The sequence below is a fragment of the Aricia agestis genome, chromosome Z (assembly GCF_905147365.1).
Source record: "Aricia agestis chromosome Z, ilAriAges1.1, whole genome shotgun sequence".
In the NCBI taxonomy this organism is placed as follows: Eukaryota; Metazoa; Arthropoda; class Insecta; order Lepidoptera; family Lycaenidae; genus Aricia; species Aricia agestis.
The window spans coordinates 38,575,253-38,601,691 of NC_056428.1; the positions used below are offsets into that span (position 1 = coordinate 38,575,253).

The window sequence follows — 26,439 nt, forward strand, 5'->3', positions numbered from 1 at the left end:
AAATATATTACTATATATATTTTATAAATATATGAGGATATTTTTTTTTTCTTTGTTTAAGTTCAGCACTTTAACATTATTTTCTGCCACCATATTTTGGTTGCCTGGAAGAAACCGCTGAAAGCGGTAAGGCCGCCTATTTGCTATGTTCCTTGCCTAATGTTGTTTTTTGTTATTTTATATTGTTTATAATGCAAATAAAGAATTTATAAATAAATAAATAAATATACACTATACAGTGTGTAACAAATCTAAGTGATAATACTTTAGGGTGTGTTTGATCGCTGATAGATCAACTTTCTTTTTAAATTTTTGTATGGGAAAATTCCGGACGTACGGGCGCTTGCTCATACGAATCATAGAAAAAAATTTGCTCTTTCAGCGCTGCAACTTTTACAGTGAACTCTATATAAGCAACACTTAGTGTCGCGACACATCTGTGGAATGTACGGCGATGAACGTTCGGCTCAATACGCTCACAATGTATTTCAAGTTCTCTATGACACATCAGCGTAAATTACGTTCAGTTAGCGCGTAATAATCCATCGGCGGAACTTTCGGCGCCGTACGTTCGGCAGATGTGTCCTTACGCTAACACATCCTAAAGTATTATCACTTAGTTTTGTTACATCCTGTAGATTGCGTTATTTAATAGAAATAATTGCTGCGTACTCCACGTCCAGACCATAGAAAGCCTGGAGTGAACCATGAGTCTGACAACGTCCTTACCGTGCGCGCTGCCGTGTTGCTGTTTCTCCCCCGAGGAAGGCGGGGCGTTGTTTTTGCGTACGCAGTACGACACAGAGTAGCTGGTACTGCGGGTGTGGTTACTGACGCAACCGACACATACGCCAGGCGAGCGTTTACCTACAGAGAGTAAGAGAAAATATCAATAAGGTAAGGTTGAAATTCTGAAGTTGCATATTTTCTAAGGCACAATAATCAAAGATAAAATATGGGGGGATAAGCATTCAAAGCCTCATCTCTGTGACGTCACGACGCAAACTTCTCTAGTTTGCGTCATTCAAAACGTGACAGTTTTGTTGACATAGAGGTTAAAAAAAGTGTGATGTTGGTTTAGCAAAATTTGTGTGAAGTAATAATATGTAGACTGCCTCTTAAATCATAATTTGACTAAAACTTGAATATCAAATCAAGCGAGAAACCTGTAGGCCTACTACGAAACTGTTGTGAGACTCAAACAATCGGACGAGAATGCCGCGTCCTGCTCTAACAACGTCATTTCACGTTTGTTAGAGTAGGATGCGGCATTCTCGATCGATCATTTGACTCTCAAAACAGTTTCGTGGTACAGCCCCTGCTACACTGCAAACTAAAGCGACAATGTCATATGAACTTTTTTTTACCTGCAGCATACGCGTTGCCGTTCGGCTGGCCAGTCACACCCTCTTTGTTATTCAGATTGGGCGTCGACTTGAAAATGTCCCTCATATAGTCGAGTGGCCGGAAGTTGGATTCCAGCGAGTCTACAGCTGCTTCCAAGGTCAGGAGTAACTCTGTAACGTAGCCCTGCATGTCCTCCCCTTGTTCAGCCACTGTCTCGACCAACCGGGACAAAATGTCAGACACCATGCGGCCCGTCATCGCAACTCCGATGAAACGGAACACCTGTTGAAAGATATGAGATTATAGATTGAATTTGCTGCACAACTGAAAGATGTAAGAGTTGTAAGGTATTTATTTTTGCCACATTACATTGCCTCTGTTCCAAGTCGCAAAATGCATTAAATACAGTTTAATGGCATTTTGCGACTTGGAACTGAGGCTTTGATTTATGTTGGTCATCAGATTTAACCATTCATTCTAAGGTAAGAATTTCACTCGTGTCATAAGTCATAACACAAAGCTTTACTGCAAGTTGAGTTGGTATAATGGGAAGGTGATTTGTAACATGGGAGAAGATCTCTCTTCTTCTCACTCGTAGCATAAAGGTCTGGGTGAGATGAGAATACCTGTAGCGAGCGGCCAGCGTAATGTCGCGACGGACATGACAGGCCAAGCTGTAACGCGGTCTGCGCCCACCGCTCCGAAATTAGCGCGTGTGGTAACGACTCGCGGAAGATGCGTAGCACGTGACGCACCAGTGTCGCCATCTGTTGGCAACTTCGTAGCGTCCAAACTGAAACAAGGAATAAGGTGTAAAAGGTATGTTCGTTTTATAAAAACCACAACTTAACTTTAACACTAGATGATCACTGCCTAAGGATTCATTTGTAACCTGCCAACTCATATTGACAGCAATGTCTGTGGAAGCAAATGATATATCAGGCGAGGTTTTTTGAAGGCTACCCTTAACCCACTTCACTCTAGTAGGCGCACCGTCATTAAGACATATAAAATAATTTTCAGACATAGCTTTATAAACAGCTTCACCTCTTCTATCGGACTTGCAAGACCATAGAGTGTGATGCGCATTAAAATCTCCGATTATAAGACAACCTGCTTTGAATGTATTGAAAATCGCATCCCAATCCTGTTGACTTGTAGAAATTGAAGGCGGACAATACTGATGATTATCTGGATATCAGAATTAGAAATATTAGAAACTCGTTCCGAATATTTTATTGATTTATGTATTATGGCGCACAAACCACCATATGAATCGTCTCTGTCTGCTCTCACTATATTATAACCAGAAAATTTCAGGCTTGACTTTCATCTAGTGTACTAGATGAAAGTCACGTTTCACTCACAAAAGCCATATGTATTTTGTCTTGTGACATCAAAAGTTTAAAGACACTGGCCTTACGTTTTAAACTGTTAGCATTCCATTGAAAAATATTGATACCGCTGTGTAAAGAATTGATATTACTGGCCATTATTGTTTCTTCCCATAAACTTAAGCACCGTCTCAAAATTCAAATATTCTTGTAAAACATCTACTACTTCGGACCAGAAAAATTCAATCAACATTTTAAACTTATATTTTAAACTTCCTTCTGCTACAAAAACTTCTCTTATTTTATCTAAAATCATTTCTAGCAAACGTTTCCTTTCCTTACGATTAGTACTAGAGCTAGACTTTTCAACTTGCTTATTTTCAGTATGGATTTCAGCACTAGTTATCTGAAATGTATGAAAAACATCCTCGTTATCGCGTCTGATGTCTAGACTTTTTTTCCTTGATTTATTTTTGTTCTTTTTCTTGAACTCAGTTGTGGTAGACGACTCTTGATTAGGCATAATAGAAACACACTCATCTAATTCCATAATGTCATCATCACTATCATGTAAAGTTTCAACGGCTGCATAGTCGCCAACAGTTACATCTCTGTAAGTAGGAGCCGAAGCCCCGTCGGTCCTGGCGTGGGAAATAATAGGTTTAACAAAAGGCATCTCGGGTTCCAATCTGGTCGAAGTCTTATTCAGTGTCTCTTCCTTCATCTTATTTAATGCAAACTTATAAGAGCACATATGATTTCCCATATAAATCCGAATATTTCTTTCTTTTTTAAATACAGGACATGCAGATTTCATAAAAGATAAGTGATTCCCTTTGCAGTTAACACATCTATAACTTTTCGTTTCGCAGTTTTCATGTTTCCCGCTACACTTAGGACAAATTGGGATCTTAGATGGACAAATCTGATTGACGTGACCGTATCGCCAACATTTAGAGCATTGAGTCACAGGATACATGTAAGAATCTACGGCCATTCGACATCCGTAAGCTTTTATAAATTCTGGAAGATTTGAACCTCCGAACCCTATGCGAATGGTTTCAGACTTTATCCATTTACCATCCGAATCATTCCGTAACAACCTCTTAATGGATAAAATCTTCGTGTCACATTCGAAAATCTCTTTCAATTCCTTATCTTCTATATCAATGTCAATATCCCGGACCACGCCATAACAGTAATGCAACTCATTAGTATTTCTACAAACCCACTCATAATCCTGTGTAATCTTATTATTCAGAAAATTGTTTGCGTCTAGCTCGGATTTAAATTTAATTAAAAGTTTGAAAGTACTTTTATATTTGATAGTTTCTATGCCCTGAATATTGTATTTAGCCAATAGTTTTGCAAACGCTAACTGCTTCGGTAGAAAATTGGTCTTGGCGGTTATAGAAACTTCAAAATTATTACGTAAATTAGCTGGCGGATTAGGTGATGCAGATGGAGGGGTTCTCTGCAGGTTTCTGCGCTTATATCTCGTGACCAGTGTAAAGCCATCATCAGCTAGCGGCTCTGGAGAACTACCTGCTAGTCGCCTTTTGTTGCCTGGCTGCAACATCGCTTCACTTCCAACATCGTTGAGATTATTATGACCTACTGACATACCTGCATCATCCCACTCTCAGTCTACCTCTCCTTCATATTCTCCAGATTCCAACACTATTATGTTAACAGCCTCCGCAGTCATCTCATTGAGTGCAGGCTCCATCGCACCTTCTTCCTCAGGTTCACTCATAATTACAACACAATGCGGGTAGATCGAAAAAAATAATAATACGAAAGTTTGTTAAAGAAACAAAACTATTCACTTATGTTCACTTTTGATTTGATTATTATTAATAATTATAACCGAAATAATCATACTTAAGAATATTTAAACTCGGAAACAAAAAAAACTTGCAAATACGAAATGAAAATTGACGTCACAGAGATCGTAACACGGAGCGCGTCCGAACGTGACGGGCGCAAACCCAGACTAATTCATATTTAACATTTCACAATTACTACCTTTAGCAGTGATATCCTCGTACTGCCACAGCGGCATATGAGTTGGCCGACTCGCCAGGAAGTGCACGAGGGATTTGATGGCGTCCGCCACGGGCATTTCCGTTGGCGTTGTTTCTGCCTCCGCCTGCTCCTCGCCCTCCGGTTCGTTGGTCACGATGACCGGTAGAGATGGGTAGTTCTCCGTTTCCGCTACGAAAATTAGAACAATTAGACCAAGGTAATAGTTTATGGAGCTTACCGCCGCACTTAGATACATTTAATGACGATTAAAATTCAATTTAATGACGAGTTTGATAGATAATGTATGGGGCGTATGTCAAAGTCTTCATTTAATTACAGCGGACCTAAAATGGTCATATTTTGCAATTCCTCTTAAATCAATTCGGAAAATGAATTGTCAAAACTGTCAAACTGACGAATGTCAAATTAGTACGAATTGTGCGAATTACTATAGTTTGTGCGTTCTAAGATGATATGGGTGACAGTTTTCATGTTCCTTGCTACGGGTTTTTTTTTACAAGAAAACAAAAAAAAACAAAATGTTATAAATTATATTCCATCTACAAAAACAAATGTTTCCTTGGGCATTGTCAAAAAAAAATCACATGTACTTTTTATATTTTTTTTCGTTATAATATAAATTAAATAATTTTGAAATTCATTGGCTAGTTTTTTCTCAATAAACTTTTCAAGTTTCGCTCTGACGTCATCATCGGTGGCCAATAATTGACCTCTGCAGTATGTTTTTTTCCTTTAATCTTATTTATAATGGCTGGTTCGTCAAATGCAAGTTCTCATTATGTGAAAGCTGATACGAGAAGCTTACCAAAAGTTCGAAACGTAGTGTTGGTCGAATTTATTGCTTATTTAACGCCATTGAAGGTCAGACAAAGGTTAAAAATATTTATTCAAAAATATAAGTAACTAATGGCTATTTTTTTCGTTTATATACAGAAAAACGATCATTGACCTTATTCCTCGAAATGTTTTTGTAATGAGCAAAATAAAATAAAAAAATGGACAATGTAAATGAATAAAAATGAAAAGCTGCTAAATGCTAAGTTATTAATAAAAATTATAAATATTAACTGTGAAATTTTTGTTACGAAAACATTTGAAAAATGTCATATGCATGAAACGGAACTTATGTCAATAGAGATTGACTCTGTTGAATCGAAATCAAATCGATAAAAAAGGGGCGGCCATCTTAAATCGCCGGCACCACTGAAATGTCAGTACGAAATCGATAATTTCGAGTGCAATTCCTTTACGAAATGATTCGATATTTTTAAACTATCGATTAATTTTTGTTAGGTAACTTCCCTACTATTGTCAATTATAATGTGTCACGCATATCATCATAAAACGCACAAACTATAGACATATAAATTGCACGCAGACTGATCATTATAAAATTAAAAAAAATAATAATAATAACATCATTCATAATATTATGACCCCCTAAAGTGGCCGTTTTAGCCCCGCTGCATGTTAAGTAATTAAAATATTATGTATCTGAATGCGGCAGTTAAATACGTTTATTATAGCGTAAAAATTAAAACCAATCCATGATATAGCAAAACTGCAGTGCTCACCTCGTTGAGGGTTAAAACTAAAAACATTTTCACTTGTGATGACATATTTTTTATTATTTATTTATTTAAATGATACAAAAATATATCATAATATGTAATGCGAACGTAGCATTCTAATGATCAAAATAAAGACAAGTAGTTTATCCGTTCAAAATGAACACTAAATTACAAACTTTTCTTCTTTGTTATATTAGTCAACAGTACATGTTTGTTTTAGTATTACTAGCCAATGAATTTTAATGAAACTTTACATAAATGTAGCTCATACTATCAAATGCCACATATGGCCTTTAGTTAGCTATGTTCCTAGCATCTATATTCTATAGTTTATAGTCTATAGCACTTTGACTACCTTTTATTCTCCCAAAACGTACGGTTCCGGTGGTAAATATATACTTTCGCTCTATGCGAACAAAGGTGCGGGCTAAAGCTAGTAAAAATTAAAGTTACATAAATATTTGAACATGATACACTTTAACAGCAATGAAACAACATTTACAGCAATGAAACAACAGAGCTTTTTGCTCAGAATTTTTCCTTCCAGCTTCACATCAATTAGATTTTTATATATTTTTTAAAGTAATTTAACAAATCAATTAATTACCTTCAGGTGTAGTCTGAGTATTGTCAGAGAAGAGGGATCGGACATGACTCCTGTTGTTGTTATTGTGGGTGCAGGGCGGCGCAGGCTCCGCGGCTACATCTGGTTCTGTCAATCAATCAATCAAAAAATTAATCGTAGGACCCACTCTGTGTATCGTTAATCAGAGTAAGTTCGGACACAGGGTAAGTCGGAAAATTTAAGTTAACGCTAAATTAAACTACAGTGACGATACGGTGCTACAGTTTGCGGTTGCAGTATGGCAAATATGCCAGTAGCGCCAAACAAAAAAACACTGACTTATTTAGTGATAAGTTGAATTATCTGGACTTACCCTGTGTCCGAACTTACTCTGACTAACCTTATACTATGGAAACAGAAAATAATATAGAATTGAAATCCCATAATTCTTATCTTAACATAATCTGAACTTCTGAAGTAACACGTAACTTTCTGCAGCGCACTGTGAAACTACGAACTGTCACCAGCAGTATTTCGACCGGACTAATACGACCTGCAAACCTTTTAGAAAAGAGCGTATTCCCTCTTAAAAGGCAGGCAACGCACCTGCAGCTCTTCTAAAGTTGCGATTGTCCATGGGCGACGGTTAGTGGCTTAATCCATCGGGTGACCCGTTTGCCCCCCATATTTTATTAAAAAAGAGTGCGATGGCATACTTCAGTTTTTTTTTAATATTCTGACTATGCGACGGAACAATATGGCCACTCTTCATCATGATAATATAACGTCAAAACAAACCCGGAACCCCCAGGTGTGTTAGTTGACACTGGGATTATCAATCACCTGCACAACAAATAGGTTTGTGGGTTATCTAGATCATACATCGAGGTCGATCAAATGCAAACTTATATGTCAAGGAGTGCATTACTTATATTAGTTTCCGCAAAGTATTGTAAGTAGTACATACAATACGTCATACATACATAATATTTACATACAAATATGATAATTGATAAGGAATACAATGCCGCAAAAATTTTCCTTTGATACTGCAGTATTGGTTGTTAGGAGAAATTATTTAATGATAGAATATGTGGAACTTGTTTTAATTATATAGGACATTTGCTTAAAAGTATGCAGCTTTGTTATTTTCTCACTACCTAGGTATTTTGTGGTAGAGAAGTAATGTTTGCTTGTATGTTAAGTTTGGAAAATAAAGTTTGCGAAATTGCATCTCATAGATCTACTGTCACATACGTCAAACGATAATGCGTTGTGTTACATCTCACTCTATAGCTAGTGCACTAATTTTTTGGGAGATTGCACTGACATTTATAAAGAGCCATTTACCTGTCTATGTTTTTCCTGTGAAGTTATGCTGTACTAGTGGCAGCGGTGGCGACTGCAACGCCAGGCAACAACCGCGCTACTGTCAGATGGTCGTTTCACACGTATACCTCTCTCTGTCTCACCTGTATCTTACACATAAACCTGTCTCTGCCTCACCTGTGAAGTTATGCGGTACTAGCGGCAGCGACGGCGACTGTAACGCCAGGCCGAGCTTGGCGGATCTTGCAGCGAGCAGCAACCGTGCTACTGTCAGATGGTCGTTTCACACGTATACCTCTCTCTGTCTCACCTGTATCTTACACATAAACCTGTCTCTGCCTCACCTGTGAAGTTATGCGGTACTAGCGGCAGCGGCGGCGACTGTAACGCCAGGCCGAGCTTGGCGGATCTTGCAGCGAGTAACACCCGCGCTACTGTCAGATGGTCGTGGTGAGCTGCCACCGCAACTAGCAGGTTTAGGAGTAACTGCCGACAGTGCTGGTGGACTATCCATCTGGAATAGTGGTGATAATATAGTCCAATTGCGGAGTAGAATGTAGATGGAAATTCAATGACATTTGTACTCATTTCTTCGGAAATATTGTTATAGCACTAATATTGCGTACTCGCGTAAATGTTATAGCAATATATTCGTTTGCGAGTGTAGTCGTAATGGATAAATGAAATTAATATTTACGTTACAAGTTTAATTTAATAAAAAAAGACGAATTGGACATGAGTGTCAGTTTTTATGCACAGGCACTCTGTTATAAACTTTAGAGCTCTACTTTTTCGATATTAAAAAAAAAAACATCTTTTTGATACTGTTATTGTCACGTGCACACAGTTTAGAAAACACATTTTCCTGACTGACTTCTTTTCTGACTGCCACTAAAGTTTTCTCCTTATCCAATTTACCTGGTATGATCCATCCCTAGGAAGACGATGTGCAGCATCAGCGGCACATGGATCGACCAGTCCAGTTCCACTCCATCCAAAACCACGTCACACAACAGCATCACAGCAACGTTGCATCTGTGACGTAAACATATAAATTAATATGGAATAACGTATGACAATTTCTTGAACAAAGAAAAAAAATCCAACCAAATTATAAAGGCCAATACATTTTAAGTAACAGGGACTGACGCTATATTCTCACGTGCTATATGAAGGCTTGCACGATCTTGACGGACACAAGTTTTTGTAAATACTAAATATACAACTCTTTTAACCCAAAAACTGCGACATAAAGTGGTATAGGACAAACATTTTAGAGACATTAAGTTACGTATGGACATTAAGTTTTAGTTCTTTACATCATTCAGCATCCTTTTCCCTGAGTCCCAGGATGTACAAAGTACAATAATAATTATGTATTAGGTTAACTGCTGAGTGAGAGTTTTCTGTCAGCAGTTTACATTCATGAACGTTGTAACATTTTACTTAATAAATCAGTGTAAGAACAGCACTCATTGGGTTTGGTTGTTTCATTCCATCCCTATCTATCTGTAGAAACACTACATTAAAGCTTTAGCGTAATTTTAGCAGATTTTAGAAGAATTTTAGCAGATCCGACTCCGTGTCAAACGGGAATCGTGAATCGCCCTGCAAGTTACTTGTTTATTAGTTTCACTCACCTATGGAACCCAGACACCGGTTGATTGCTGTCCGGTAGGTACTCAGTAAGTAGGGCGAAGAAACCGCCATACTCTGGCATCGGTAGCGGCCTCGGTTGGGGCAGGTCGACTCGAGTCTCCAAGGGCGTCGACGGTAGACTACTGCTTGGGCCGATTTCTGGGCACATTCCCGTCTATAAATAACATCCATGAATCAATCAATATTATAAATGTAAAAGTATGTCTGTCTGATACCTCTGCACGCTTAAACCACTGAACCGATTTTGATGAAATTTGGTGCGCGGATACTTTGAGACCCGAGAAAAAATTAGGAGTAATTTTGTACCCCGCGTGAAAAACGAATTTTGGCGAAACGCAGTTGCGAGCGTCATCTAGTAGGTATAATATTCGGTGCACGTCAGTAGTGACATATTTCAAACGAAGTTTAAGGGGCATGTGTCAAAAAATAAACAACAAGAGTTTGTTTATTTTGTAAATACTATAGCAAATAAAATATATTTAGAACAATAATTAATGGTATTTGGGTTAGATTTAGTTAAAAAGTTGGTTTTGAGAGTGTAAAACACTCAATAAGTTTCAAGACCCAATCTATGCTAAAAGAAAATAAATTTGTGTTAGCAGGACATGTAAGGGATGTAAGAATATAAGAAATCAAAAAACGCACTTATTATAGAAAATCAGTAATAAACTGTTAAAAAACAGCTGGGTTTTACGTAACGCAACCAAACTACTTAGGTACCCGATTTGCATAGGAATCAACTTCTCTGATAGTACTACAATATGCCCTGTTAAGTGTGGCGTGGCATGGGTAGGACGTAATAATGGCTATTGATATTGCTCGAGATGAGACAGGTCAAGTAGAAAAGATTTAAAAGGCGAGACATGCCATAATATTAGCTTGTTTGCTAATTGCTGGCTACTGCTAATAGAAAGCTACTAACCATTGTCCATATCGTTCAACATATACAATAGCGTTTTAGGTGTCATGAAGATTTGCTCGCATACGTATATTGCGACCACAATCACTGTTTCTAAGATTTTACCACAATTAGCAGGATGTTCATACTGTATAAACAATTATTTGGCTCACAAACAAAATTAATCTTAGATACACAAAAGCGTGACACGGGTCACGGAACTTTTATTTGTATTTTAATGCTCCGTCTCATGATAAGTAGGCACATAGATGATCAATTTTATGGTGCAATATCATTGAACAATATAATTGAATAATTTATATGACAATAAAATTGTAAGGCATTTAATATCGACCCTAGACGGGCAATAATATTGCACAGTACATGATATTGACCGCCTAGTGGCGCGCTAACAGTAAACGTACCGGTGTGGCATCACCATCAGACGGTGGAGTGGGGTCGTCTTCCACTGGCGGTGTTGTACAAGGCGGCGCTGAAGCACGTTTGTCCGACCGAGCCGGTGTCTCCGCTTTCGCCCCACTGTGAAAAAGAGATAGAATAATTTAATGTTTGTAGGAACTAACTATTCTTATAAAATAACTCGCTGACCCGACAAATATTGTTTTGCCGTATAAATTATATCAATATAAAGAGTAGATAAAAACCTGTTCTCTAGCCTAACGAATGTACGTAGAAAAAAAAACCAATGTGAATCAACATTTTTTTTGTTTCACCGAGTGTGACCTGATGGCTAAGAGAAGCACTAGACCTCAAGTATTGTGTGTGTCTAACTGCGGCTGTAATTTACCATCTGACTGCTTTGCTATTTAATTTTTACAGAAAAACAAACGTTAAAGTTGTCTATAACGGACGTAGGCGTCTACTTAGTAAGGCCACTCGTCCGTACATCGGTCCTCCAACCTTCGCATAGCAGGCTTACCATAGGCTGCCCTTTCGCCCTCTATCTACGCAGATTATGCGAGCAAACATTTGTCAATTGCGTCAAAGGGATAGTCCTCGGTACAATTTTCGTGTAGAATCTGCAAGTACAAGGCCAATCACTTAGGACACGCCTTTGAATGATCAATCATAAGCCATGTTTGATAACGCTTATACGTGGTGTCGCTAAATACGCCTAAATTGATTAAGGTGCGTATGGTGGTATACAATTTGATGTTTAAGACGTTTTTTCCGGTTGAAACACCTATTTTTATATTATACTAGCTGCCCCGACAAACGTTGTTTTGCCGTATAAAGTATTTTGATTTTCGCCCATATTATTTTATTGAAGTGACTAAATAAGTATAGCAACGTCCATCGCTATCCCGTCACACAAACAATGGTCGTCGTCAGTCTCGAGTTGTAATAATTTACTATTATTTATTCGACAAATGCACTTATCAATATAAAAATAAATGATGTCCGATTCTCAACCCTAGCCAATATGGTCGCGATTCAAAAATCGTTGGCAGTCACCCGTGTATGTCCCACACAATCTGATGTTCGAATTCGTTTCGAGTTACCAAAGTTATTCAGCCTAAAGGTTCTTTTAATTTTACAATATTTTAGAACAGGTCAAAAACACTTAATGAGAATAGAAGCTAATTTAATCTTTTATTAGAAATTATATGAATGTTATAAGAATATTGATATACGCTCTGATGCAGATTCAATTAATAAAGCTTTTCCAAGAACGCAAAAGTTTTCTAATACTCTCTCTGTAGTACTCTCTCAGTACTCATGTAATATAGCGCTTCAGTAAATTATTTACAAATTGGATATTATGTTAGGTAAAAATGTACCCAAGTATGTAGTTTATGCATTTTCTCATTCTTATACTGCTCTATTTCTTATAGAAAGTTCATTAGAATCAGATGAAAGCAATCTAAGAAAATATATAAAAGTTACTAACCTAGTATTAAAATTAATGACTTGAAAGTTTTATCGTAGTCATTAAAAAGCTCAATTTAAACACTAGAAAGTTTATTTGAGTCAAACCAAACTTACCAAATTGTATGTAAGCCTGAATACCTCGCAGAATGAAAACATTTCACAAATAAACTTTCCAGGAAGCGACCAAGGAGCCAAATTGAGTTGCATTCAAAATCTTCTATCACATTTTCATAGCGAAGGTATTGTGCAACTGTATTCTTATATGGAATAAGGTCGACAAATAAGACGATTCGATTTATGGTAAGAGATTACCACAGCTTATTAAGAAACGGAATAATTTTTTTTGCCTCATCTTGCCCGACGAAGATAGAAGGGTATTATACTCCACTCGGGCTAACTTGTCGCTAGCGGTCATTGACTCCCTGTCAAAAACTTGCCTGTCAGCCCGAGTGGAGTATATAAGTTTGAAGTGTCTGTTTATCCGTCTGTGAGCGTCTGTCCATGGCTAGCATCTTATTAAATGCTGACATAATCAAGATGATGTATTCTGAATAGCCTGTTCACTGCTGGAAAATTTTGGAGGTTTTCTAAATGTATACTTTTTGTATAATGAGCATCTCAATCCCGGGCAAATAGATTTTTCGCCTCGTCCAAACGCAGGGCTCACGTTATTTGACATCTTAAGACTTCTAAGCCGGCCGATGTGCCGATGTGCCGAGAACAACTTTCCATAAGTAAAGAATAAAGAAAGAAAACGTTTTACAAATAAATACAGACAACACAAATAAAAGCAGACAAAGAAACTAGAAAAACGTCGCTCCATAGACTCACCAGAGCATCGATAACTCCATTTATGAAAAACTGAACAATCGAATAAAAGTAATAATACCGCAACGTTTGAAAGCATAAAAACGGTTGAACTTGTAGTGTTTCAGTGAAATTTAAATTTCAATTCTGGTAAAATGTTGTTTGGAAATAGTAGAAATTGTCTTGTATTGTGTTTATCAGTTTTATAATTTCTGTGAGAGAGTGCAATGACTCAGACATTGGAATACATTTGTAACAAATACAACGAAATAATACTATAATATATAATTATATTAGCCTGCTGTGTGGGTAGGATACGTGCATGAATGCAGTTTCTTTACAAAACGGCTCAAAATCATGTATGAGAGACAATAAAATGTTATTTTGTGTGGTAGGATTGCCTTGTTATTGTGAATAAGAAGGATAAGGAAGATCTGGATATCTATCTATAATATAAAAATGAGTCGCTGAATGTGTTGCTAAGCGCAAAACTCGAGAACGGCTGAACGGGTTGGGCTAATTTTAGTCTTAAAATATTCGTAGAAGTCCAGGGAAGGTTTTTAAGTGACACGAAGTTCACCGGGACAGCTAGTATATTAATACGTGAGAGAAAAATACTACTAGGAAAAATGACAGATTTGTGAGTGACAAGCCTATACATACGAATTATACTCTTTTATTTATGGTTGAAGCTGTTTACAACAAGTTGACAAATTGAAAATGGATTATTGTTTTTTTTTATTTAATTTTAGATACTATTAGACAATGATTAAACGGCAAGTCTGAGATCAGCTGATTCCCAGAGACAAGAATTGAAAAAAACTATGATGAAGTCAATATTTTTTACAAAATATAATCCTATAATGTCGTTGCAAGTAAGGTCAAATTTCAACCATTGGGCGATTTGATTTGATTTGGCGGGTCGAGTCGTTTGCAACGCATTTGCAGCTCTTCTGATGTTGCGAGTGTTCATGGGCGATGGTAGTTACTTTCCATCAGGTGACCCGTTTGCTCGTTTCCCCCCTTATTAAAAAAAAAGTCGTGTACTTAGAGTTTTGGATTTCTTTGGTCACGTCGCAAGAAAGGATGGCCATAACCTTGAACAGGTTGTGGTTACAGGAAAGTTGACGGTCGCAGCCTAAGAGGCCGAAGCTCTATTAGATGGTCTGACCAAGTACGCCCTACGCTAGATACCTACCATTATGATGCTCTCCATTCAGCCAAGCATCGCCACAGATGGCGTAATGTGGTCGCCACTAAACCCCTAAAGGGGAATCACGACCCTCAGCAATAAGGGACACGAGGTGAGGTGGGGATACAATGTGTCGATAAAACATGCCATAACATTAAAGGATCGGACACCGGTGGTGGGACACATTGTATATCATATAATAAAATACAGATATACCGATAGACAATAAAATCTATGCAATTCCGTCCCGTTTCACCCTCAGTAATCAGTATACGTAACCCTAAAAGCATCGAATGGGGGTCCATCTGTTCGGAAATATTTCCGTTACTGTACGCGAGGGTTTGCCAAATTCACGCTGATTGAGGCATTAAATCCCGGTCGGAACCAGCATCGACCTCTCATCGGATTAAGTCCAGGAGCCCGATCCTCAAAGCTCGAATTCAATTTACTTTTTTTATTCTATCTTTCTTTTTCGAACGTTGAATTTTCTTATAACAAGAAACAACCGATTCGAAAATAGACGAGGAGGATAGACTTAAGAAACTCGTTCGGGCCCATGTTGCATGGTCAAATCTATCCGCATAGAACAAACTACGAAAATGTCTCTGCTCAATGCTGATACCCACAAAATGCTGAAAATGTGATAGACTTTGAACCAAGCTTTTGTTTCCCAGGTACATTAGTTCCTTTCAGCTTGTTTTAACAAGCTGTAAGATATAAGGGCCGCTTGCGCTATTTATTAACCCTGGGTTAAAACATAAAATGCTAATAGTACTTTCGTTCCCCGTATATTAAAAAAAAAAGTATGATTAAAAAGAGGGCTAAGTATTTGATTGTGCAAGTGGACCTAACTACAACAATCAACAAGTGAAATTTCGGAAACACGCTATACATGCGTCCACTGCTCACCTTTATCGGATATTACGACATCGATACATGAATGAACCTTCGAGGGACTTTGTTTGCTCTCGCGCCACGCACAATCATCATCATCAACACCAATCGCGAGATGATTACTATGACTGTATTATTAACTGTGCTATTAAAAATTAAATCCTTGAAATCATACTTATTCCACCAGAGATTCACGACGTACTTTTTATTAGGGTTCCGTACCGAAAGGGTAAAAACGGGACCCTATTACTGAGATTTCGATGTTTGTCCGTCTGTCTGTCTACCTCCAGGCTATATCACAAGAAGTGCTATAGTTAGATTTCTAAAATTTTCAAAGATTATGTATTTCTGTGGCCACTATAAGGATAAATACTAAAAACCAAATAAAATGAGTATTTAAGGGAATTTTATAAAAAAAACACAATTTTTGCCTACTTTAGCTCTTTAATGGCCGGCCGGCGGAAATGGCTCGGCCGATTTTTTATTTATTTAGCTATAATTCCACATTGAAGTGTAGTTCATTATTCATGATAATATTTTTCTTGATGGTTTATTAGTTCCGTTGCTACGTATAATATCTATATATTAATACATGAGCCAAAAACTTTGTATCCCTTTTGACGCAAAAGGGGGAAACGTAGTCGAATTAAATTTTGCACAGTTATAGTTTATATGGTGAAGGAGTGCATCGAGCTAATATTATTTTGAAATTATGCTTTTATCATACATTTTTTTAACAAATAAAACATTACACACACTACAACACACACACATAGTAAGGAAAAATGTCAGATTTTTGAGTTACAAGCCTATACATACGATTTACGAATTATACTCTTTTATTTATGGTTGAAGTCTGTTGATAACATTGAAACTAAGGTCGAATTTCAACCATTGGGCGATCTCTAGTATAAAATAATAACACTAATGTTAATCTTACCACTGTTTAGCCGGATCTTCGCCACTGTGCCTCTTGGTGTGGATCGTGCCTTTTTCGACAGGAGCCAATTCGCCTGTTCTGCCAGTCGCATCCTAAATAAAAAATATATTACAGTTACTCTACATTTATGGTACAAAAGATATTTTGGACTTTGGGTAATTTTTAGTTTTGTCCGGTAATAGTTCGCAAAATAATTAGACAGAACTTGTTTCATTTCAACTACTGTAGCTATTTCGCCAAAATCTTATAACATCAGAACATCACATACCCCTTGTATGACTTAAAGTTGGTCGTGACCTATCGACGGGGCTTCACACATCACAACAAAATTACAGAGGTTATCATATTACAAAGGTGATCGCTTTGTCAGCACCGTACGCGCCGTATTTTAGAATTCGTTGTATGAAATGAGGCAATGACGTCACGAAATGCGGCGCGTACGGTGCGGACAAATGCGCGATCAGCTTTAACCTCTGTTCACATATTACAGAATAGACATACCTGCGATCCCGTCCCTGGTCCATCGCTGTGTCCCGACGTAGCCTTCCTCATGGACGTGAGGCGGTAGAAAGGCGGTGTCTCAGTTCTCTCTATGAGACAGTTCAGTGTCTCCACAGTCTGTAGTTCTGTCATCATCTCGTCTAGAAGACGCTCAGGTCTCGATCGCGCTAGGTAGAGGACTACGCGCTTCGCCTGTACGACATAAAAGATGATCAATTATTATGAATAAAAAACGTTTGTTTGCACCTCCGCGCTGGTCGATGTGGCGGGTGTTGGGTTTTTTCCGTTACGGAATTTCTTGAAACAAAACCATTTGAGTGTTCATAACATTTTAAAATTTTAATCCAGGTACATTTATCAAGTAGACGACGGGAAAAGGCATATTATTATACTTGTACTCCAACGATTTTCATGAAATTTAGTATATAGGGGATTTCGGAGGCGATAAATCGATCTAGCTAGGAATCATTTTTAGAAAATGTCATTTTATTCGTGTTTTATCGAATACCGAGCGAAGCTCGGTCATACAGCTAGTTGATGATAATTAAAGACACATAAAATTAAAACTTAAATAGACAATTAAAGCAGAAACATACGCAATTACTTAACTAACAATAGAATAACTTATTTCATACTTGCTTCAGAAAATTGCTAATGTAAAGCAATACTCTTTTAAAGAATTTCACTTAGTAAAATTATCAGAAATACCAGATACTGCCTATTCTGATACTAATTAAGAATACTATCGCAGCGACTAAGTATATTTTCAATTCAAAACACCTCAGTAGCTTACGCCTACAGAGTAACAACTGTGTTTACGTTTGAAGAAAACAATTCACGAAACATTTATTTCTATACGAAATCTTCTTTACAGAAGGCAATTTTATACCACAAAAGCTAGTTTTTATAACCGACTTACAAAAAAAAGAGTTTTTATGACTAGGTGTAAATCATTTTCTTCTGAGAAACGCCTTGCCTGTATAATAGATAAAGTAGTAACCGGAAAAATTTACGGTTTCCGCGCGATAAACGAATTTTGGCACGTAATTTATAATTTTATTTTAAGAATGCACCTGACCCTAACTTGACTACATACTTAAACTTAGATCTCAAAATCTGTAAGGTCTTGAAAACTGATTTTATAACACAAGTAACTTCAGTTCATGAAGATTAAATGCTCAAGACGATAACACGATTACTGAAAAAATGCTCGATAGTTTCTTTTTTACAAAAAACCTGTTTTAGACACATTTTTGCTTGGATCTTCGAAGTTTGCTGTCTTTTCTTTAATATTTTTCAATATCTAAAAAGGCATCGATAAAACCTAAATTTGCTCAAAATACTTTTTTTATAATCATTATAGTTCGTCTTTCATTCAAGTAAAACTAACTTGGCGCTGATTCTGCGTTGTCCTTTTCACCTGGCATATGAAAGACGAGCGTGAGTGTGAAGAGACAAGGAAGATGTTTGATTTTTAGTACTAGCCCTCTTAATATCAAAAATCAAAGGGTTAAAACGGGACCCTATTACTAAGACTTCGTTGTCTGTCCGTCTGTCCGTCTCCAGGCTGTATCTCAAGAACCGCTATAGCTAGACTTCTGAAATTTTCACAGATTGTGTAAATCTGTTGCCGCTATAACAACAAATACTGAAAATAAAATAAAATAAATATTTAAGGTGGGGCTCCCATACAACAAACGTGATGTTTTTGGGCCTTTTTCGCTCTGTATAAATAATGGCAAGAGGTGGGCACTTGAATTTCTTACACATTCTTTTGTTATATGTGCACTTTAATATTTAATAATAATATTAAAATTAAATTAAAATTTAAGGGGGGCTCCCATACAAAAAACACAATTTTTTGCCTATTTTTGCTCTGTATCAGTACGGAACCCTTCGTGCGCGATTCCGACTCGCACTTGGCAGTTTATTATAATTTTACTGGATTATTTTTTAATTGCTTGTATTTTTATTTATTTCAGTCAATTAATTTCGGCTTTATATCTTAGACTAAAGGAGCACTTTCGAAGTACCTAACAAGAATAGCCAATCAACTGAAATTATTATTTTTACGAAAAGGATTTTTACTATACAATAGATTATTGTATAGTAAAAAAAGCTGCAGGTGCGTCGCTGGCCTTTACGATACATACTTGCTTTCTATCAGGTGCCCCGTTAGCTCGTTAGATAATTTTATAAAAAAGTCTCAGACTCATTAAATTTACCTCTTCATAATATTAATATAGATTAAATAACTGCATATCAAAGTGGCACGATTAAAAGAGATCTCCCTTTGATCATACCTTTACCTAAAGGTTTGTTTGAAGTAGATTCTATCGAGTGTTTAGTGAACAAAGGCGAATGTTTTAAGACCGATTGCTGCCTCTATAAGACCTCACGTGCACAATCCCCTAGACCGCTAGGGTCGTCAAAAACGAAAAACTGGACAGCCCGATAAGATAAATTAATTGGCCTTAAATAATCAGGGTTAAAAAAACTGGTGAGCATTGTTAATTTTTCTGCGATTAAAATATGTAAAACTACTCGCGGTCTAGAAAAACTTTATCGAAATCTTTAAAGCAGTTTATGAAAATTGCCTCACCGTCAAAGAAACAATTAAGCAGTCAAATATATCCTAGCTTACTCAAAACTATCTTAATTATCCATATACTTATTGGATAAAAACAGAGTAGAATATAGGAAGATGAAATAGAGTAGGTACGTAATGTACCCAGTATGTTATGAAAAAAAAAACGCAAAGATTATTAGCCGGGTTAGTTCTCGAACCGGTATATAATTTGCATTAAATTAATTGTAATTAAAAAAATTAAAAATAAATAAAAACGAAGATAAAACTTTTGGCTTTTGACAACCCTATATTGTAAGGGAAAACCGGTAATTAGTTCCCTCGTAACCCTCCCAGGCAGAAGTGCATCGGAAAAGGGAAACATCAAAAACAACCACTAGGGTTAAACAAATTGGGAACATCACGAAACGTCGAACCACACATTGATTTTAAAGGCTCACTTTATAGAGAATGTTTGTGTTTTTTAATAATTTGCCGTCGACACGGTAATAGAGTGCACGTTTGAGGTCTTTGTAGCCTATTGCTATTCATGGCTTGCCGTTACAGTGTTTGTTAAATTACATACATTTTGCTTTCCTATTTTACCACGACGGAATATATTGCGATGTCTGTTAACTCTTAACGCCCAATCCACTGAACCGATTTTGCTGAAATTTTGTAAGGATAAACTTTGAGTCACGGGAAAGGACATAGGACATTTATTAGCCGGGAAAAAATGTATGGCTGCCGCGCTATAAACAAATTTTGGCGCACCGGAGTTGCGGGCGTCAACTAGTCAAATATAATATTTAGATCCCGAAAAAACTCAAGTGATATGTTTTACGTGTCTGTCTGCTCGTGGCAACCTAAACGTACGAACTGGATATTTTTTGTAAGCTTTTTTTTATGAAATAAGGGGGCAAACGAGCAAACGGGTCACTTGTTGGAAAGCAACTTCTGTCGGCCATGGACACTCGCAGCATCAGAAGAGCTGCAAGTGCGTTGGCGGCCTTTTAAGAGGGAATAGGGTAACAGGGGAGGGTAAGGCAGGGAAGGGAAGGGAATAGGGGTGGGTAGGGAAGGGAAGGGAATAGGGGAGCTAGGGAAGGAAATAGGGTAGGGGTAAACTCACTCACTCGGCGAAACACAGCGCAAGCTCTGTTTCACGCCGGTTTTCCTCCAGTCGAGCCGGCCCATTCGTGCCGAAGCATGGCTCTCCTACGCTGAAGAAGCTGAAGAAGCTGAGGAAGCTGAGGAAGCTGACTGTTGCTAATAAAATATGTCTTCATATTTATGATTTTCTACTAAACATCTATCGCAGTTAAATAGGAGATTGTATAACTCTGTAATACTGAAATGAATAATCAATATAGACATCGAGTTAGGTACAAAATAATATTAATGAGCTCAGGTCAAAGCTTTGTTTTATCTTCAACCTTACGGCATGCCTTGAGCCATCGAACTAATAAGGATTACTATACACTTGTGATTTTATTGAAGTAAAATAACATGACAGCTGTCAATGGGATTAAATGCAATAAAATTTTTAAAATGTAGTCATGCAAAACTGAGTGCAAAACGATTCCAATAATTTTGAATTGAAAAATGACACTTTAACATAATATTATGCATAAACATAATTGCTAAGACGTATAAAATTATAACCTCAGGTGAAAATTTATCTGGCGGTTGAAAAATCAGTCCTGATTCCCGAGAAAAGGAACTTTATACTCTTTAATTTTCTCGTTCCTTCATCAAACTTCTATGAGTCCAAACAATTTAATATGATCACTATACTGCCGTCATAAGAAAAAAAGGCCGCTAAGTACTAATAATCGCCCAAGTGCGAGTCGAACTCGCGCGCGATGGGTTCCGTACCATTATAGAGCAAAATCAGGCCAAAAAATGTGTTTTTTGTATGGGAGCCCCTCTTATTTTTTATTTTATTTTAATATTATTATTAAATATTAAAGTACACATATAACTAAGAACTTTAAGAAAAAATCAAGTACCTACCTGTTGCCATGATATAGAGCAAAAAAAAAAAAACAAAAAATCACGTCTGTTGTATAGGAGCCCCCCTTAAATATTAATTTTATTTTGTTTTTAGTATTTGTTGTTATAGCGGCAACTATTCAAATATGTGAAAATTTCAACTATCTAGCTATTCCGTTCCGTTCCGTTACATCTTCCGTTCTTGAGTTACAGCCTGGAGACAGACAACGAAGTCTTAGTAATAGGGTCCCGTTTTTACAATTTGGGTACGGAACCCTAAAAATGGTTAAAATGTGAAAAACGAAACTTAAAAATTGTTTATTTGTGTAGTGGCGAATACTATCTCGTCAAAGCAATGCCATTGCAATTTTTACAGTCGTGTGATTTTCGCAAAACCGTGTGTCTACGGTCGCAATGTGTATAATTGTCCTAAGTTATTAACATCGAACGTTGCAGCGGTTTTGTCTATTGAGGGGAGAAAATCTAGACGCGAATATCTGCTATAACTAATTATCACCTGTCATACACAAAAGACTTTGCGTTTTTGAACTTTTCAGCATGATTTTAGTATGAAGATTTAATATTTTGTAGAAAGCCAGACTTGTATAGAGTCGGTAACTTTATAAAGGCTAAGGGCTTCTTTCTGATAAAATAATAGGCTATTCTCAACTTTTTTGACAGATTCTCCATACTTAATCTGTCAAGTTCACGACCTCTGTGGCTCAGTGGTGAGCGCGTTAGTAGCTCAAGCCGGGGGTCGCGGGTTCGAACCCGCCGACGGAGCAAAAAGTTTTCAATGTTCCCGGGTCTGGATGTGTATTAAATATGTGTATGATATAATGAAAATCTTAAATATATGTTTAGTATAAAAGTATTAAATATATTTCCGTTGTCTGGTACCTGTAACACAAGTCCTATAGGTACTTAGCACGGGGCCAGACTGACGTGGTGTGAAGCGTCCATAGATATTATTATTATTATTATAGTTAATTGGTGGATAGCCTTATCAGGAAGTGGTGAAACAGGCCCTAAATATATTAATTGTATCCTTTCATTGGATATAAGGGCAGAATCAGCAAATGTATCTGGTGGTAGGTAAATATAACTACTGTATTCATCTAAATACAAACTCAAAACAGTACCGCGACTCATCGCGGCTCGCAATATAATTATACTTAGTATCTAGTTAAAACCGTGAGACGAGGCACTAAACAAAAGTTAGTAGTGGAGGGAAGTTAGTGTAAGTTGAAGTGTATGAATACTATACAAGGTGTAACAAAACTAAGTGGTGATCCTTTAGAGTTTAGAGTGTTATTTGTGTCCCCTCACCCCTGTATAGAGTCCACTGTGAAAGTAGCAGCGCTGAAGGTGCAAACATTTTTTGTGATCGCGTCATGAATTTTTCTATACAAAGGTAAAAGCAACTTTTTCTAAGTAACTTTTACTTTGGCAGTGTATAGACTTAAGGGACTCATACACACCCTAAATTATTATCACTTAGTTTTGTTACACTCTGCAAAAGTGCTTCTGAATATTCAGACATTGCACTGTCTACTCCACTACACTCACTTATGTAAGTCGTAGCTTACACGCTCAGTTTGTTATCAATTCAGTCCATCAATCTGGTAAAATTGACGCGAAACTGAACGTCTAACTAGTTGATACTTGATTGACGGACTGATCGTTTATTTATAATGTACTTTTTGGCCATCAATCTGTCATCAATATGACGTCAGTCTGAGATTGAAACTGAACGTGTAACCTACGTCTTAGGCCCGTATAAATAGTCAGTACTCGAGATGCATCTCGGTATCAAGACACGGTTCAGGCTCTGTGATTGGTTGGCTGTCAAAATTTGGACCAATCACAGAGCCGAACCGCGTCTTGAGACCGGGTTGCATCTTAAGTACTGACTATTTATACGAGCCTTAGTCAATATGAAGTTCCATGCCTCATCTCACTTTTATATAATTAACACTCACATAAGGCAGCAGCTCGTTGGGCGCCATCCCTGACACGATGATCAGGTATCGTATGATGACCTTGAGGTTGTTGGGCCAGCACGCACACAATGTCGACCACAACTCCTCGATCTCTTTGGGATGGTTGTCAGAGAACTGCGGGAAAAATTCAACTTTAGTGTCGAAGCAGTACATGTTGCTCAAAAGCTATGTCCACACTGTGCACTTTCATCTTCAATTTTCGTCAGCATCTTGCATATTGGCGCATTCAATAATTGAATGTGTCAAGGAATGCAACGCCAATATTGTCATTTTTGAAGTTTTGGATACGGTCAGAGGGCATGCGTCTTGGGCATGCCTCACGTTCGCTGTTGACGATGGCACAGTGTGGACAAAGCTATTGGAATGAGAACAACATGTTATTTTGTGTGCAAAAGTGTAAAGGCCAGTTCTCAACAAAACTAACGGAAACCTAAGTGTCTAAACACACTATGCCGAATTTCGGCGGCGGAAATTCCGCATTATTACGTCAGCAATGTCAAACGCATACAATATAACGCGAAGGAATTTCGGCATGGTGCGTCATCGGTAATTTAAAATACATTGCAGGCGGAATCAAGCCGAACTTCCGCCGCGGAAATTCGGCATAGTGTGCTTAGATACAGTGACATTGGCGATGTATAAAATTGAAATATCAAAAAACCAGACGCTTTTGCTTGACATTTTCTATTACCCTTATACATCGCCTCGTCGCGGGCCACATCTTAAACGTTTAGGTGAGTCGACTCTTTAGCTTGAACAATTTTATCTGGAATCGTTTTGATGAAAAAAAGTTGAGTTTACAATGATTCCAAATAAATCTTAATCTGCTTGCGAATTTTGCGTTTCACCCTTAAAATCTTAACCCTTTGGCGTGACGATATTCACTAGGTGATGATGATGAAATCTGGTGGTCTTGAGGCGTAGCGTTTGAGTGATCGGGTAAACAGTCCACCCCTTGCGATTAGGCGACCTTGCCCTGAACATTCGGTGAGGGCAAACCACTTTTTGTTATTACTCCAAAGAAGGTATGGCTAAGTGATTACAATTTTTGTTACAATCTTGCAGAAATAGGTCATCCACACTTATGTTATACATGCGAAAGTGCGCCTGTCTGTCTGTTAGATCTTCATGCCCAAACTGCTGAACCTATTTTGCTGAAATTTGGTATGGAGATACTTTGAGTCCCGGGAAATGACATAGGATACTTTTTATCCCGTATTAATTAAAGTGCAGACACATTACCTTATAACGTTACTGCAGTAACACAAGGAATACTTTTAACGGAATAATATTATGCAAATCCCGAAAAAGTAGAACTGACAAGATTTTCAATTTTCATACTATTTTCATTCGATAACGTTACAATTACATGTCAATTGTTTCTGATTGGGCTACTCATCCTATGTTGCCTTAGCCCCAGACTAAGTTTTATTCAATGAATTAATGAATGAATGAATATGCTTTATGGTGCTCAATCTATTACTTTCCACGAGTATGGGTTCGACGCAGCTTTTAACCCCTGTGGGTTTGTGGGTTAGCGTTACTGTGTCACGGTCGCGGCGTATTTGTGACATTTGAGCTGGTTCTTGTTGGCTCAAATTAATGGAACCTTTATGACGTAGTCACTATAGCAGGGGTTCTCAAACTTATTTTGTCTACTGCCCACTTTGAGAACTAATTATGTTTTAGCGCCCCCATTGTTTCAGTTTAAAATGTATCCAGATGAAATAAATCGAACCCCCCAAGCCTCTACACAACACCCCCATTTTTTCTGGGTCCCACACCGCCCCCTTTAAACCTTCAGCGCCCCAAGGGGGCGTTATCATCTACTTTGGGAAAGACTGCACTATAGTGTGGTCAGCGAACACATAAGTCATAGAGGTAATTAATCTATTGGTTCAGATTGTCTTTTGATTATCGAGCGAAAATATCGCTCTTACTGCTTGGCGCTTGCCTATATTATATCTATGCAAGATAGTAATTTTATTGTAAGCTACTGAAAAAACAATAATAATATAATATTTATGTCCCTTTTACGTGACCGTATCGTACTGTGAAAACTACGGAATAATAATAACGTACAAAGCATAGCCCGGGCGCGCACTAGCGGCCAGGTCGCGACGGCCATCGAAAATATGGTGTGGCCGCTATAGTGCGCGCCCGGGCTTACTATTGCTTTTGAAAAAGCAGGTATCGTTATAACGTAACAAAACTAAGTGATAATACTTTAGGGTGTGTAATGTGTATGTGTCCCATGTACAGAGATCGCTGTGAAAGTAGCAGCTTTTTTTTAACTTTTGTATGGAAAAATTCATGACGCGTGGCGCTTGCCCATACAAATCACCACACACATCCACCGTATTCCACAGTAAACTCTATATAGGGGACACATACACACCCTAGTGTATTATCACTTAGTTTTGTTACACCTTTAATATTTATGTAACAATATATTATTTCTGCTTAGCTACCATACCTTAACAGTGATGTAGAAGAGGTTGTTGAGGACCATCTCGGTGGCCTCGACTGAGCCCAGCCCCTCCCGTCGCCCGCTCCGCCCCGCCTCAGACGCGTAATACTGTAAAAACATCAAGAGTTAGTAACAACATCTTGTCTTCATCAAAATCAGTTTAGTGGCTTTTGAAACAGAAAATTTTAATTCCTAATTATTACGTTCAACTTTGAAGTCGGTTATATCTTTTTAAAATACTACTAAATTATGATTATACGTGGGAGAGCCATGCTCCGGCACGAATGGGCCGGCTCGACCGGAGAAATACCACGTTCTCACAGAAAACCGGCGTGAAACAGCGCTTGCGCTGTGTTTCGCCGAGTGAGTGAGTTTACCGGAGGCCCAATTCCCTTCCCTATCCCGAAATTATACGTGGGAGAGGCA

General features: G+C 37.7%; 1 protein-coding gene across 11 annotated transcripts in view; it reads right to left on the reverse strand.

The window, feature by feature from the left end:
* The window catches only part of LOC121738511 (protein furry), a 125,129-nt gene that overhangs the window by 20,175 nt on the left and 78,515 nt on the right, over positions 1-26,439 (reverse strand). For 9 of the 11 annotated variants that reach the window (XM_042130618.1, XM_042130612.1, XM_042130615.1 and 6 more), the window contains 14 exons: positions 26,020-26,121; positions 23,523-23,657; positions 16,980-17,171; positions 16,479-16,570; positions 11,178-11,292; positions 9,836-10,008; positions 9,114-9,230; positions 8,540-8,709; positions 6,909-7,013; positions 6,657-6,734; positions 4,710-4,898; positions 1,974-2,140; positions 1,368-1,629; positions 730-867 (listed from right to left, as the gene is read on the reverse strand). In XM_042130618.1, coding sequence (XP_041986552.1) covers positions 730-867; positions 1,368-1,629; positions 1,974-2,140; positions 4,710-4,898; positions 6,657-6,734; positions 6,909-7,013; positions 8,540-8,709; positions 9,114-9,230; positions 9,836-10,008; positions 11,178-11,292; positions 16,479-16,570; positions 16,980-17,171; positions 23,523-23,657; positions 26,020-26,121 — 2,035 coding nt within the window. The remainder of the gene's footprint in view (positions 1-729; positions 868-1,367; positions 1,630-1,973; positions 2,141-4,709; positions 4,899-6,656; positions 6,735-6,908; positions 7,014-8,539; positions 8,710-9,113; positions 9,231-9,835; positions 10,009-11,177; positions 11,293-16,478; positions 16,571-16,979; positions 17,172-23,522; positions 23,658-26,019; positions 26,122-26,439) is intronic. The other 2 variants (XM_042130617.1, XM_042130616.1) reach the window with 1 other exon arrangement.